General features: G+C 33.8%; 1 protein-coding gene across 1 annotated transcript in view; it reads left to right on the plus strand.

Annotated features, from left to right (window-relative positions):
- Nucleotides 1-3,596, plus strand: part of LOC308631830 (contactin-associated protein-like 3) — a 220,887-nt gene extending 217,291 nt beyond the window's left edge. Inside the window, exon 24 of the mRNA XM_081263326.1 lies at nucleotides 3,292-3,596. Coding sequence (XP_081119452.1) covers nucleotides 3,292-3,485 — 194 coding nt within the window. The 3' untranslated portion in view covers nucleotides 3,486-3,596. The remainder of the gene's footprint in view (nucleotides 1-3,291) is intronic.
- The last annotated feature ends 13,196 nt before the right edge of the window (nucleotides 3,597-16,792 follow it).

The raw sequence follows: 16,792 nt of genomic DNA on the forward strand, positions 1-16,792 counted from the left end.
TGCTTTATATTAGAATTTAAATTCTACTCCCAAATCATTTCTAATTTATTTTAACGAAAAGTATCCATTCTAATGCAAACTAGTTTAAAATAAATGTGTTATATATTTTCAAAGTAGGAATCCAAGTCAAAATACTTGCAAACTTGGTGCCTTTTATTTAAAAGAGCAAAATGAATTTTCATTCTGATGATAACACGAAATACCAGGCCTTTGAATCTTTAGAGCTTTTGCCTAAATATCATTGGCAAAATTTCAAAGTAAATAATTCCAGTGTGCTTCCCTTGAGCAATCCTACTTGGCTCCTCATAGATGGGTGGAGAAGGAGAAAACACAGGTCTTAGGGACCTGACAAGGTGAGTGTATCAGGCTTTGTGATTCACTTGTACTTGTACTGCCTTTTGTTTGGGCAGTGTCTAATGGCTGGATGGTTAGAAGACCACTGGGTGTATTGACCACCAGTGAACTAATTGAACACACAGACTAGACTTATATGAAAAATACCTAATCCATATAAAGGATTATTGACATGGATAGATTTCTCTATGTTCTGCATTTTGAATTATCTTTTCTTCCTCTTGCAAACAAAAGGAACAGTATAGGAAAGAATGAACCAAAAAAAGTATTTGTACCTGGTAAACCAGAGATCACAGAGGGCTTCTTACCAAGAGACATTTACTGTAGATAGGCAGTTAGATCGATAAAGAGACAGATGTATAGATAGACAGAGAGGCAGGCAGAGAGAAGCTCATATAAAAAATACACTAACAAGCCAGGCACGGTGGTGCATACCTGTAATCCCAGTTGCTCTGGAGGTTTAGGCAGTTCAAAGCCACCTCCGTAACAGTGAAGGCTAAGCAACTCAGTTGAAACCCTGTCTCTAAATAAAATACAAAATAGGACTGGGGATATGTGGCTCACTCAGTGCTTGAGTACCCCTGAGTTCAATCCCTTGTACCAAAAAGAAAAAAAAAAAAACACTATCAGCGATACGCAGTTTATGAAATGCATTGAGTGATTATTCAAATAATTTTAATCTTTGGGTGCAGACAGGTTATTTTAGGATCCCATTAAATGTAATAAACTAAGCCATAGTTAAAGAGTTATCACATATAAAAAGGCTAAGGTATACTGAGGAGTTCCTATAATGTCATGGAATTATAATCAAGTAGCCCCATCATTGTTCTGAGATTTACCAGTCTTTAACATTGCAATTGTATATATTTCTCCTTAAAACAAAGTCCAATAACTAAGCAAAAAAAAAAAAAAAGAACCTAAAGCAATGTGATTGTTTGTTTCCTAAAGGGATGCAAAGTACATTGAACAAAATGTTGTTATGAATATTTATGAATATAAACCAAATAATGAGCACACTACTTCCTCTCAGACTTGTGCTTAGGAATCCCTTTGACTAGTTATACCTAATTAAGCTTTGAGTTATTGGGCTTCATTTTAGTTGCTGATGTCTATCCCAGAGTATGAAAAAGAACCCTCATTTTATAGTACAACTATTTTTGTATAACTAGGCAGGCACTTACATAGCACTTGTTATATAACACTTTCTAATTGGAGGTATTAATTAATACCTGTGCCAATCATCTTTAAAACTGACCTTTTACATATTTATTTCAGTATAGACTTTATATTCATTCTTTACTAATAGGATAGCTTGAGTAAACATTCCTATGGTATAACTTTATGGTTCTCGATCCTTTCAGCACATTAAAATCATCTGACAAGCTTTTTGTAAAAATTTGAATATCCATAGATCTTATTTGTTCTATGTTGTCTAAACAGACTTGAGGACCACTGGCATAACTGATGTTTGCAATATTTAAAACATTTCCAAGAGATGTCAAATAATCTACTTTCCATATAATTGAGCCACATCCCTCCTGTCCCCTGCCTTTTTTTTTTTTTTTTTTTTTGAGACAGGGTCTAAGTACTTAGGGCCTTGCTAGGTTGCTGAGGTTGGCTTTGAACTTGGAATCCTCCTGCCTCCTGAGCCACTAGGATTATAGACATGTACCACTGGCCCCAGCTAATTATACAGTTTTTAATAACATGATATATTAGTTATTTCTGTATGACAAACTAATATACCCTTAACTCCTAAACAGAGCCTGCATTTAGCCCATTTACTCCCTCTGCTTAGGGGCTCCTGGGATGCAATTAAGTGGCAGAAAGGGCTGGGTTTTCATCTGCTGGTCTCACTAGGAAAGATCCACTTCCTTGCTAGCATGGTAGTCAGCAGCATTCAGTGTCTTGCAGTGGGACTTCTGAGAAGTCCTGGTGTCTTGCTGGCTGTTGTCTAGAAGCCAGCCCACAGCACCTGGAGGTTACATGTATCATTTCCCTGCCATGGCTGCTTTTCTCTTCACAGTCAGAAGGAAAGAGAAAATCTAGCAAGAGAGTTGCTATGATCTTTTGTAATATAATTACATAATCATGCACACATCCTGAGGTACAGCCTGTCACCTTTGTTATTCCATCACAGGTCCCTCACTTAAACAAAGGAAGTCATGAAAAGGCTTGAACTTTTGCTAATTGGCGGTATTAATTAATACCTGTGCCAATCATCTTTAAAACTGACCTTTTACATATTTATTTCAGTATAGACTTGATATTCATTCTTTACTAATAGGATAGCTTGAGTAAACATTCCTATGGTATAACTTTATGGTTCTCGATCCTTTCAGCACATTAAAATTATCTGACAAGCTTTTTGTAAAACTCTAAATATCCATTTATCTTATTTGTTCTATGTTGCTAAACAGACTTGAGGACCACTGGCATAACTGATGTCAGGAGCTAAGGGCCTCACAGAGATGAATGACATGCTTATTATATAACTAATTCAACAGCATATCAGTATCAAAGTAAATTTTTATTAAAATATTTGTACAAAAACAATTATTCTGTGATGATGAGGCTATGCACTCTATTTTAAAATAATTAAAATTTCCTGGCTTATTAATGTGAAGTGGGACATGGCCTAAGAGGTCCAGTTATATTTCTGCACTTATATGTGAAGTCATTAACTGAAATCCAATCATGATCTGCATTTAAGATCTGCCAGGTAAACTTAATGTCATAATACCATTTGTCCTCAAAATTTATTATGTGTGTGTGTGTATATACACATATACATACATGCATATGTAGATATATATTATATGTACTAATATATATGATATTACATATAATTTAAACCATCTAGTAGAGATTCTGGCGAGGTTGAAATTTACAGTTTATCTTCTAACTTTGTGTGTTCTCTTTCTTTTCTCTCACCAGGTGTGGTAGCAGTGGTGATATTTATCTTGCTCTGTGTCACTGCCATAGCTATACGCATTTATCAACAGAGATGGTTATATCAAAAGAATGAGTCAAATATCTCAAAAGCTGGAGACAATGCTGAGATTGCTCTGAAAAGTGAACTCAACATGCAGAATACTGTCAGTGAAAGTCAGAAGGAGTACTTCTTCTGATCAGTAGCTGTGGTTTACTTATACTGTAACAATATGACTTACTTTCTAAGCCTAAAGCTCTCATAGGTGAAAACCCAGCCCTGGCCCTCAAGGTCTGGGCAGTGGGCATGCACTACTACCAACTCGCCCACCCCAGCTTCAGCCAAGGTGCCAGGAATCTCTGCTCAGGGCCCCTCCGTGATCTGTTTGTGTAGCAGTGACTTAAGTGCAGTCATTAATCACTGTGTGGCCCTTTCTGACTGTTCTGACCTGTTCTTCTAAAACTAAAGTGTTATTTGCCTAATGATTTTAGGTTTTAAATGCAAACAATAATTTGAACTATAGTCCTACTCTCTTACAAATGTGACATGGAAATTTATAAAAGTCAAAGTTGGACTCTGGTGTTTGTGTTATGCAGAAATCTGTCCTGTCCTTTTATTGATCACCAGCTGACATTTGTAAAACAGGAAATGCTTCTCAGATGGTCTGAGCAGGGTTTCCATCTTCCTGTGAATGAGAGCTAAGTGGCTAAAAATGCATTAGATACCTAGAGAAAAAAAGAAAAACAAATAACATTTTTGGTCTAATGATTTTTACATTTTAATGATAAAATAATGTTTGGTGTCAGTTTTGAAATTTTATTATTCAATTCAGTATGGGAAAGAAAACTAATAGGTAGCAAAATATGTAGAGGATTTTGATATACAATAATTTGTTTCTTTTCTTTGCAATTTGTAATTATAGTATTTGTAGAATGAAATGATTACCTGATGATCTCACAAAAATGTGTATTTTCTAACTAAACTTAGCTGAGATATAGACACTATATTAACACTACAAGTGTATATGACCAAAACATAATTCTGAATTTGACTCCCTCAAGTATGAGGTTATCAGGCCAATTTTTCTTGACAGTCCTGTGATCCTCTTTTCCTGAAAGTTATCACAATTCTTTGGTACCATCCAACATTCTTTTTGTTTATTAAGGCAAAAGTCATATTTCAAACTGAAGCTCTACAGCCCCCTTTCTAGATTTTGAACTGATTTAGGCAAAACTCTCCCTTCCTTGAGTTACTTGTCTCATCTTGTTACTGTTTGAAATATCCTCAGAATGATGCTTATTTATGTTAAGGGAAGATTTTCTGAACTATATCTGCCATTCTAGTCAAGATTCTAGTTACCATTAGAGCACCCAAAATTAAAGTTCATTTTATATTAGGATACATTTGCATACTAGAAAAGCAAGGCATTCATATGTACTATGAAAATTGTTCTAGTCAATACTTTTGTCGTTAATAACCACCTGGAGTCACCATGTGTGTTCAATAGCCATTTATAATAAGAAGGTGCTACATTCTCCATTTATCACCTGCCATGTGCCTGACAGGTGTTAATAAGATGGCTTATCCAAAACAGGACAATTGGCTATATAAATTTAGCCATGGTACTACTAATTTACTGTGTTCTTTTTTTAAAATGGAAAAGATGCCCTGTATATTATCTTTTTTGCAAAAACCTGTCTTTTCTTATGGTTTCATATGAGTTTTATTTGAGTTGTAACCAATTTAGTACAACATGTGTTCACTGACTCAGTTTCTATGTGTCAGGGGCAAGGCATGAGTTCACTGGGTCTTCTATAAAGCTGCAGTCAAGCATCAGCCAGGGCTGCATTCTGATATGGATATTCAGCTAGGGAAGGATCTGCCCCTCTGCTGTCATGATTGGAAGCATCCAGTTCTTTATTGTTGTAAAATTCATGTTTTCTTGCTTCTTCAAAATGGTATAGGAGACATACTCTACAGCAGTCCTGCTACTGAAAGGGAGACTTATGTAATGCACTGTAACCAAGAGCATGACATCTTGTACCTGTGCCATAACTTCTTCTTTAGAAGCAAGTCAAAGATCCTGCTCACACTCAAGGTGAAAAGGATATGTAAGGCTCATGAACCAAGGGATTAGGAGGCACCTTAAAAGTCTACCCACCACAGAACTATATCCATATTGGTGTTTCCTAAAATACTTATGAGAATTTTAAGGTACAGGTGGTCTCTGACTTACTATCATTCAACCAAGGATTTTTTTAACTTCATGATGATGTGAAAACAATACACATTCAATAGAAACTATTCTTTAAATTTTTAATTTTGATCTTTTCCTGGGCTATCAATATGCAGTATGATACTTTCTTGAAATGCTAAATAGCAGCCATAACCCACAACTCACAATCAACCACACGATCATAAGAGAAAACAACTAGTAATCTATACTGTGTTACTAAGCTAGGATGTTGGGTAGATTTGGTGTAGTCAGTGCATTTTCAATTTGTGGTATTTTTAACTTGCAATGAGTTTATTGGGGCATAACCTCATCCTAAGTCAAGGAGCATCTGTATAATAATATATGAAGATCCACCTTTGAGAATGATGTACATACTTTTGTCCCCAAAGGCCCATGAATGTTGGGGAAGAATTCAACACAGAAATAATGGGCTTTTTTAATGCACAGGCGAGTATAGGCATCAAGGAATCACTGTAGCTTCAATAAGTGATCATCTTATATGCTAAAAGAATTCATCACTTTGGTAGTTGGAATTTTACAGGTTTATTAAGAATGAACTATATATACTGCACACTGCTCTCTGCTCTGAAGAGAAACAAATTGTTGCACCTAAATATAATAATGCATATCTACTTTCTCTTATTGATTTTTAAATTTTACCTGATTATTTGTTAACAAAATTAAATGTTTGAATTAAACTAAGAAAATATTTTTAAAAGAAGTTGAATGAAATTTGAATTATGAAATTATATTATTTTCCCCTTAAATATTAAAAATGTGCAGATGTATACATTCTGTAGTGGTATGTTTATTACTTTATCCCTGCTGCATATATAAGTAATTTTAGGGCCTGATTAATGTTTTTAAGATGGTCTCAAACAAAAAGTGAATGCAAAAAAATAGGCAAATATTTACCAATTTTTCTTTTTATTATTATTATTATTTTTTTTTTTTTTTTAGTTTTCAATGGACACAACATCTTTGTTTGTATGTGGTGCTGAGGATCGAACCCGGGCCACACACATGCCAGGCGAGCACGCTACCACTTGAGCCACATCCCCAGCCTCTACCAATTATGTTTTTTAAATATTTATTTTTTAGTTGTAGTTGGATACAATATCTTTAATTAATTTATTTATTTTTATATAATGCTGAGGATCAAGGATCGCCCATGCTAGGTGAGCACTCTACTGCTGAGCTATAACCTCATCCCCACCAATTACATTTTAATTACATTAAAATGTCTATGAGAATAGAGATTTAAACCTTTGCACTTTTGCTAAAGGATAATAATTTGACTATATACTTAAAATAACATTCCCAGTTTAAGGCTAATTTTGTTAAAATATTTATATAATTTTCTCATAAAAATTTAACCAGCCCAAGTGAATGGCTTATCACAAACCCTGGCCCACAGCAAATGCCATTATTTCACTTCTTTGATTGTGTTAGTCCACAATTGACACTCTGGAAATCTAAAATATATAAAAACAACTGAAATGGAAATCAGAATGATTATTTGTTTTCAACATGCCCAGTTAATCCAAAGAATTTAGGAGCTCTGGGAAAACAAGCATTGGTTGGAATGAATTTGGGGCACTGTTTTCATGCCATTTGACCATTTGAGCCCCTCTATCTATGGGTATGAGGAAGTAATGGAAGTAACTGGTATGGTCCTCCACATCAGGAGGAGCTCACAGATATCCCAGACCCCAACTGCCAGTCACATTTTGAGGCTGTCCAGACTGGGAGAGGAAGTGAAAGGGAACACTGCAGTTCTGCCTAAAACTGAGCTGGAGTTGAGGAAATTCCAGTTGGGACTGTGGTAACAAGTGCAAAAGAAAAGAGGTTTCGATGGTGACAGTCCAAGACAATGTTATCAAGAAAGTGATGGCCTCTGAGCTAAGACCCAGGTCTGCCTCATTACAAACCTGCAAATGGGTTTGCAAAAATTTAAGCAATGGCTTTTTAATTTGCAATCTTTTTATTCTTTGAACATTTATGTTCTTTTGAATTTCTTTAATAATAAGTACAAACATTGAGTTTTCATTTTTTTGGTATAGTTAATTCTCCATTTGGAGGCTTGTCTGATCTGGCATTCTTTCCACATTTCTGCTCTGGCTTTGTGTTAACACTCCACTCAGGGTCTCCAGCCCCTGCATTGCCTGCATTGCTTTTGCTCCTTCACTACACTCCCTTCTTGCCCCACAATAAAAGTTACCATGGAGTTATTTGTATACATTTATTTTGAAGCACTTGGTTATCAAGATTTATTTTAGAAATTCTACTATTGCAAAAATTCATCTGTGAAGTGAAAATACTTAAAATTCAATAGATTGTGTGTGTGTGTGTGTGTGTGTGTGTGTGTGTGTAGACAGTCATGAATTACATTGTAACATTATAGTCAGTGAAGGGACCACATAGTTCCTTAAGGTTATATAAACTAGTGACATCATAGCCATCTAAAGCATACAATATTTTTCATTTTTTGTTATGATAATGAGATTCCTGAGGCAGGCTACTTTATAAAAGAAAGTGGTTTGTTTTGGTTCATGGTTCTGGAGGTTCAAATTCAAGGGGCCTTATTTGGTGCTGCAACACAAGGTGTACAGGTTCATGTGTGTCTATGACCTGTGGTCTCTCTCTCTTCTTTTAAAGCCACCAAAATTTAATCAGTGGGGGCTATACCCTAATGATGTTATCTAATCCTAATCTCCTTCCAAAGGTCCTTCCTTCTTCATACCTCACAGTAGGACTAAATTTCAGCATGAATTTAAGGGGACAAATTATAACATTTGCTCTATAATGTTCACAAAGATTTAATGCTTAACAACACATTTCTCAAAATATACTCCATTGTTAACTGTGAGAGAATGAAATATGCTTTGAAAAATAAGGAGACACCTACTACAACCACATCAAGCTGGTTTGTTTTCTTCAGGCTTTTAAATTTTGCAATATATACATTGTTTTTTTTGAAGCATTTTATAAAAAGAAAAATAGTGCAAGAAAAGAACCTTTGTTTTAATATTAAAATATTAGGTGAAAATACAGTTTTTTATTGAAAATTGAACACTGACTACTTAATCTTACTGTGAGTAAAATAGCTGGTTTCATTCAATAAAGCAAGTCAACCAACTCTGGGAAATTTTGTTTGTTTCTCTTGAAATTTCCAGATGGTTTCTGAGTGAGATGAAATTACACTTTACAGCAATAATTAATTTATTCCTAGAATATATTTTGAATAGGAAATGACATGTGTATATACAAAGAAAATTTTTTTTTCTTGTCCAATTTAGAAAGACAGGTTACAGTGGCCATTCAACATACCACCTGCCACAGAAATTAGATTCCTTCTTTGATACCTTGTGCTACTGTGATGTCAGCATTTTCAATTGAAAACAGAATTTTTATTAACTTGGATCTGAAAAAGAATTTATTTGGTCTAGTCTTCTATTCTACTGGTGTTTATTGGGAGAGTATAAAACAGACCAATTTGTAATTGGAATTCCAAGCAACCACTATTGTGTCTTAAGGATTTATATCTGTGTCTTAAGGATTGTTATTTTTAATACTGTTTACAGATGACATTCTAATAACTGAAACTATGTGAAAGTGGAATGGCAGATAACAGAAGTCTCTGTATAATTTCTTGCCTGAATTATACAAATCTGTACTTTAAAAAAAAAGTAGAGTGAATTTGGTTTCTATAAAAGAAGAATGAGCTTAACTTTAGAGAGTAAGGCTACTAAAGCAAATGTACTTGCTGTCTTTGGATTCAGGGGATATGTTCTCTAATGAGAAGCCTGTGAGTTTTCGGTTGAAGAGTTAGGGTCATATAGACTACTACCTGGGAAACTTCGGGCAAATCTTTACCTCCTTTAGCCTCCCCTGACAATAAAGACTCTCCTCCATGGGACCTTTGCAGGACCTGTTCATGCAGTATTTACATAGTGTCTGACATGGCTAAAGCATATGTACCACTTAAAATACACAAGAACACAGCTTATTGGAACCTTGACCCTGAAAAATACCATGTCATCTTAATGTACTTTGAATGTGTCTGTGAAGTTTTAGACATGGGTCTTTTTCTTTAATATATTTTTTAGTTGTTGATAAACCTTTATTTTATTTAATTATATGCTGTGCTGAGAATCAAATCCAGTGCCTCATTCATGCCAGGCAAATGTGCTACCACTAAGCCACAGCCATAGCACTGGACATAGGTCTTTAATGCTCTAAATTTGTCTGGTCCCATACAGAAAGTAGATTACCCATTTTTCCTAGAAAAGTGCTATGGGCAATTATGAAAAAAATGATGAAATCCAGGGTGATGTCAGAAATATATGATACCTGGCATGATTTTTTTTCCCATTAGTTCAGTGATAACAACTGGGAAAGGACACTAACCAAAAATGCTTTGAATTTCTGGACTTAATTTTGATGCAGATGGAGTGGTGGGCAATTGAGTAATGAAATAAAGACTGAAGTGTACATGCTTCATACCTCTACCAGATTTAAGCACACCTGTGCATGACTAATAACCCAGAAAAGAAAAAGGTTAGAAAATGATCATTCTGGTTTTTCTGTTTTATTTCAAATGCATGAAATGTAGAAATAAGACTTGTAAAAAGATGCATTAGATATATGTTTCCATATTCTTCCCACTAAGCAAAACTAAAAATTATAGATATTTTATATTTAAAAAAGGAGATGGTAACTTTGAAAGCTAGAGAGGAGAATGCAGTCCTATACCCTCAGGACTTAAGGAATGACATGATGTTGTATTAATTGTTTTTTTGTTTTACCTAACTTATGCTACATTTTTAATTGAATAACCAGAAAGAAATCTGGAAATTTTGATAGGTTGGGATTTGTTAAACACTCTATGGGAGTGATATCAGCAACGTAACAGACTAGAAATCTTCAGACCCTGCTTACTCACAGAGACACTGCGTTAACAGTGATATATGGACCAGCATACCTTTGTAAGAACTCTGGACACTAAATTAAAAACTATAGCAATCTAACCCATGTAAATGCCAAAAAGGATTCCAGTGAAAGGAAATTTTCTGTGACCACCCATGCCTCAGTCCCTATAATGTGCAATCAGAAGGAACAGACCTTCATAAAGAAGCTCCTCCTCTGGATTGGAAACAAAATAATAGATCATCTGTCCAACATTCTTATACGTCTAGAGGGAATGGTTTCAGTTTTGTCTGACTTGGAGGACTGGTGGCATAATTTAGAAGCCACTAGAAACAGGCAAGCATAAAGTGTTTTCGAACTGAAGTTCCATAGGCAGTCACTGGGGGAAACAGAAAATTTGGAGGAGATCCTAAAACCTCTAGCTAGGCTGATTGCTGAAAGTTTTACTACACATGAAGTGAAAATGTGTTTTGGAGAGAGGAGGTTAATTTTAAATATCCAAATCTCAGTATAATTTTATAAGACCCACCAAGAAACAGAGAAGGAAGTATGGTCCAATCAAAGGACAGTATTAAACTTTAGAAAATGACCCTAAAGATGGGCATATCCAAGATTATCTACCAAAGAACTCAAAATAACTGTCATAAAGATATTCAAAGAATAAAAAGAGAAGGAAAACCATGCAGTAATATAATAAGACTATCAACAAAGAGAACCAAATAGAAATTATGGAGCTGAAAAATGAAATATCAGAACTGAAAAATTCACTAGACTTGATTTAATAGCAGTTTCTGATCACATAGAAGAATCAGGAGACTTGAAGACATCAAGTGAGAGCAGGAAAAAATAAGAAAAGGGAAGAGAACTTGAGGGACTAAAGGGATATTACAAAGTAAACCAATATATGCAATTGGGAATTCTGAAGAAGACATAGAAAAAGGTTCAAAAAGCATATTTGAAGAAATTATGGCTAGAAATATCCTATAACTAAGAACAGAAATATAGACATGCAAATTCAAAAAGTTTAAAGAATTCCAAAAAGACAAACCCCAAGATAAACACACTGGGACACATTATAATCAATGTGTACAAAGTTTGAAACCCAATCTTGAAGGCAGCAAAGTATCTCATGCATACAAGAGATTCTCTATGATATTATTGATGGATTTCTGAAACCAGAAGGAATGGGATACCAAAAAGTCAATCAAAAATTCTATATCTAGAAAGGCTATCATTCAACAACAAAGGAAGAATTAAGGGTTTTACAGATAAATGAAAGTTGAGGGAGCTTATTATTGTTAAACTTGCTTTATAAGACATTAAATTGAGTCCTTCAAGCTAAGATGAAAGGGTGATAGAGAATAAAACTCATAAGAAAAGTTAAGCCTTCAACTAAGTGTAAGTATATGGATGAATATTTTAATGTTGTGCATAGAATGTAAATGACCAAAATTAACAATATATAAATCCATGTCAATGGTTATATGATATATGAAGATGTAGTTTGTGGCATTGATAACAAAGTATATGATGGGAAGAGGCAAAAATAAATAGTTTTTGTAGACAATTGAATCTGTCATTAGCTTAAAGTAGACAGTTACAACTATCAGGTGCTTTATGTAAGCCTCATGGTAATCAAAGAAAATATCAAAAGAAGTTACTCAAAAGAAAAAGAAATCAAAATAGCCATCTATGAGAAAGAGGCCTTCACCAGACACCAAGCCTGCCAGTGCCTTGATTTAGAATTTCTCTGTCTCCAGAACTGTTAGGAAAAAAATAAAAAAAAAAATCTGTTGTTTATAAATTATCCAGTCTGAGGTATTTTGTTGTAACAACACAAATGGAGTTCTTCAATTAATGTTAATTTTCTTATGTGATATCAGCATTAAGATTATACAGGAAATTATCCATATTGTCAATGATTTTAAACATGATAAATATGTAAATGTGGCAAAATGTTTTTTAAAAGGATACATATCACTATCGAAAAACTTTTTTTAACTCACAAAAGAACACAATAGAAAAAGAGGAGCAAGAGAACTATAAAATAGAAACAACAAATATAATGGTAATAGTATGTTTTTATTTTTCAATAATTACTTCAAATGTAAATGGATTAAACTCTAGACATAGATTGAGTAACTGGATCAGTTTTTATAAAAAAAAAATCTAATGATAAACTGCCTACAAGTGACATAATCATATAAAAAGATGGAGAAAAAACACTTGACAAAATCCAAAATCTTTTTACAATAAAAACCCTTAAAAATAGGAATAAAGGTAATTTCTGCATGTTGATAACTAATATCTACAAAAACCTGAAAACTACCATTGTACTTACTGGTGAGAAATTAGATGCTGTGACTAAAATCAGAAAGGAGGCAAGAATGTCTCCTCATCACTGCTTTTCAACATCATACTAGGAATTCAACTAATTTAACTAATGAAAAAAAGATAAGAAAATGAAATAAAAGATATGTTGATAATAGCTGCCATTATGACTAGAGTGAGATGTATCTTAGAGTAGTCTTGATTTGCATTCTCTGATTGCTAGAGATGATGAACATTTTTTCATATATTTGTTGATTGTATATATTCTTCTGAGAAGTGTCTGATCAGGTCCTTGGCCCATTTGTTGATTGGGTTATTTGTTTTTTCGGTGCTTAGCTTTGTGAGTTCTTTATGTACCCTAGAGATTAGTGCTCTAAGACAAAAAATAATAAGTATTGGTGAGGATATGGGGGATATATACATTGCTGGTGGGACTGCAAATTGGTGCAGCTAATATGGAAAGCAGTATGGAGATTCCTTGGATATCTGGGAATGGAACCACCATTTAATCCAGTTATCCCTTTCCTCAGTCTATACCCAAAGGACTTAAAAACAGCATACTACAGGGACACAGCCACATCAATGTTTATAGCAGCACAATTCACAATAGTTAAACCGTGGAGCCAACCTAGACGCCCTTCAGTAGATGAATGGATTAAAAAAATGTGGCATATATACACAATGGAATTTTACTCAACAATAAAAGAGAAGAAAATCATGGCATTTGCAGGTAAATGGATGGCATTGGAGAAGATAATGCTAAGTGAAGTTAGCCAATTCCAAAAAAAAAAAAAAATCAAATGCTGAATGTTTTCTCTGATATAAGGAGGCTGACTCATAGTGGGGTAGGGAGGGGGAACATGGGAGGAATAGATGAATTCTAGATAGGGAAGAGGGGAGGGAGGGAAAGGGAGGGGCAGGGGATTACCAAGGATGGTGGAATGTGATGGACATTATTATCCAAAGTACATGTATGAAGACTTGAATTGGGTGTCAACATACTTTATATACAAACAGAGATATGAAAAAAATGTTGTATACATGTGTAATAAGAATTGTAATGTAAAAAAAAACCCCACAAAGTACATGTATAAAAACATGAAAAAAAGATATGTTGATTAGGAAGGGGAAAAGTGTAAGTGTATTTTTGCAGATGACATAATTTTCTATTTAGAAAACAGAAATAAGAATCAACAAAAAATACTGCATTTAATAAAGAATTATAGCCTGGTTGCAAGATATAGGGTCAAGTCAGTCACTTCAGTTAAGACAGGGTTAAAATATAAGTCATTTTTTTCTATATCAGCAACAAGCGAAACCTGAAATTAAAAACAATGCCATTTACATTAGCACTGTCTTTTGAGTATTAATCTAATAAGGTATGTATGAGAATTATATGAAGAGAGCTACAAAACTAATGAAAGAAATCAAAGAAAATGAATAAATGGAGAAATATCCTATGTTCATATCAGTTCTTCTCAATTTGATCTACAGATTCAATGAAATCCAAATTAAAATCCCACAAGATTTTATTGTGGATATTGGAAAATGGATTCTAAAATATGTATTGAGATGTGAAAAAACTGGAACAATCCAAATGCAGAATGCTGGAGGAATGCCACAACCTGACTTTAAGACTTATTATGAAGCTATAGTAACAAAAATAATGTTGTATTGTTGAAAGAATACACAAAGAGACTAATGGAACAGAATAGAGAGGGTAGAATAGATCCACATAAATATAGGCAACTGCTATTTTATTTTTTTAAAAAAAAGGCCAGATATCATAGAAAGCAGTTTCTTTTCTTTTCTTCAGTACTTAGAAATGAACCCAGGGGCACTCTACCACTGAGATACAGCCCAGCCCTTTTGATATTTCATTTTGAGACAGGGTCTCACTAAGTTGCCCAGGCTGGCATTAAACTTGCAATTCTCTTGTCTCACTCTCCTGAGTCACTAGGATTAAAGACATGTACCACCAAGCCTAGCCAGAAAAGATGGTTTCTTGAAAAAAAAATGATTTAACTGTAATAACTGAAATTCATGTGCAAAAAAAGTATAGAAACAGAATTTATATCCTTCAAAAATTTATCTCTAAATTGATCAAAGCCCTAAATGTAAATTGCAAAATTATAAAACACACACAAGATGATAAGAGAGAAAAATCTAGATTTCATTGGGTTTGGTGATGACTTTTTAGATACAATACCAAAGGAATGATATATTTTAAAAAATTGATAACCATGGTCTTTATTAAAATTAATTTTTTCTATCCTGAAAAAGACAATAATAAAAGAATTAAAAGACAAGGATGAAAAGATTCATGATAAAGAACCCTTAAGACCCAACAATAAGAAAAACAATTACTCCAATTTAATAAAATCGGTCAAATACCTAACAGATACTTCACTGGAAAAAAAAATGTAGATGTCAAAGGATCATGAAAAGATGCCCAACATCATATGTCATTAGTAAACTGCAAATTAAAGCAAGTCAAAACACACACACACACACCTTTTAAAATAGGCAAAATCCAGAATACTTGACATCCCGAGATGCTGATGAGGATGTACAGCAACAGGGATTCTCTTCCATTGCTAGATGAAATGCAGCCATTTTGGAAGACAATGTCACAGTTTCTTTCTTTCTTTCTTTCTTTCTTTCTTTCTTTCTTTCTTTCTTTCTTTCTTTCTTTCTTTCAATTTGTTCTTTTTAGTTTTACATGATAGTAGAATCTATTTTGATATATTTATGTAAACATGGAGCATATCTTATTCTAATTAGGATCCCAGTTTTAAGTTCTTATAAAACAAAAAATTTTTGCCAGCAATCAAACTCTTTGGTATTTATCCAAAAGAATAAAAAAAATATGTACACATAAAACCTGTACACAAATGAACATAGACCCATTATTCATAACTGCCAAAACTTGGAAGCCATCAAGATGTTCTTAAGTATGTAAACTAAGGTACATTCAGACAATTGGATATTATTGAACACACACACACACACACAAAAAAAAAACACAACAATTTATCCATCAATTCAGGAAAAGACACAGAAAACTTTAAATTCACTTTGTGTGTTTTCAGGAAAATGAAAATGAAAATAAAGAGGTACTATTACACACACCAGACTAGCCAAAATCCAGATAATTTACAACATCAAATGTTAGCAAGGAAATACATGGAGCAACAGAAATTCTCATTCATTGTTAGTGACACAGCCAGATACTTTGGAAGAGAGTATGGTAATTTCTTTAAAAACTGAACATAAAGAGGAAACATTACAACCAATACCATAGAAACACAAAACTTATCTACACAAATAAATCCTGTACAAAAATGGTTATAGCAGCTTTATCGATGATTAACAAAACTTGAAATCAATCAACATGTCCTTCAGTAGGCAAATGGATAAACAAAATGGAGTACTTCTTGATAATGTAATCTTATTCACCACCAAATATAAATGATCAAGCCATGAAAAGACATACAGGAAGTTTAAATGCATACTTCCAAGAGAAAGAGGCCAGTCTGTAAGTATTATATACTCTGTAATTCCAACTATATGACATTCTGGGACAGGAAAAACAAGATGTTAGGAAAAACTCAATGGCTGCCAGAGGTTAGTAGATTCAAGGGAAGGACAAATGGGTAAAGCAGAGAGGATTTTTAGAGCAGTGTCAAGTATTTTGATAATAGTGCACTAGTAAATATAGATCAACCCCATAGAATATATGATATACAGTAGTAAATACTAATGCCTACTATGAACTTTGGGTAATAATGATGTGTCAACATAGATTTATCAATTGTAATGAATGTACCACTCCAACAGTGGACGTAGATAATGAGTGAAATTATGCATATGTAGAAATAGGAAGTACATGAAAAAAAATCTCTGTCCCTTTTGCTCTACACCTAAAACTGCTCTAAAAAATAACCCATTAAAAATAAAATCTGAAGTCAATAATCTAATTTTACAGCTTAAGAAACTAGAGAAAAAAA

This window comes from Spermophilus citellus, assembly GCF_964194105.1.
Source record: "Spermophilus citellus genome assembly, chromosome: 12".
Taxonomy (NCBI): Eukaryota; Metazoa; Chordata; class Mammalia; order Rodentia; family Sciuridae; genus Spermophilus; species Spermophilus citellus.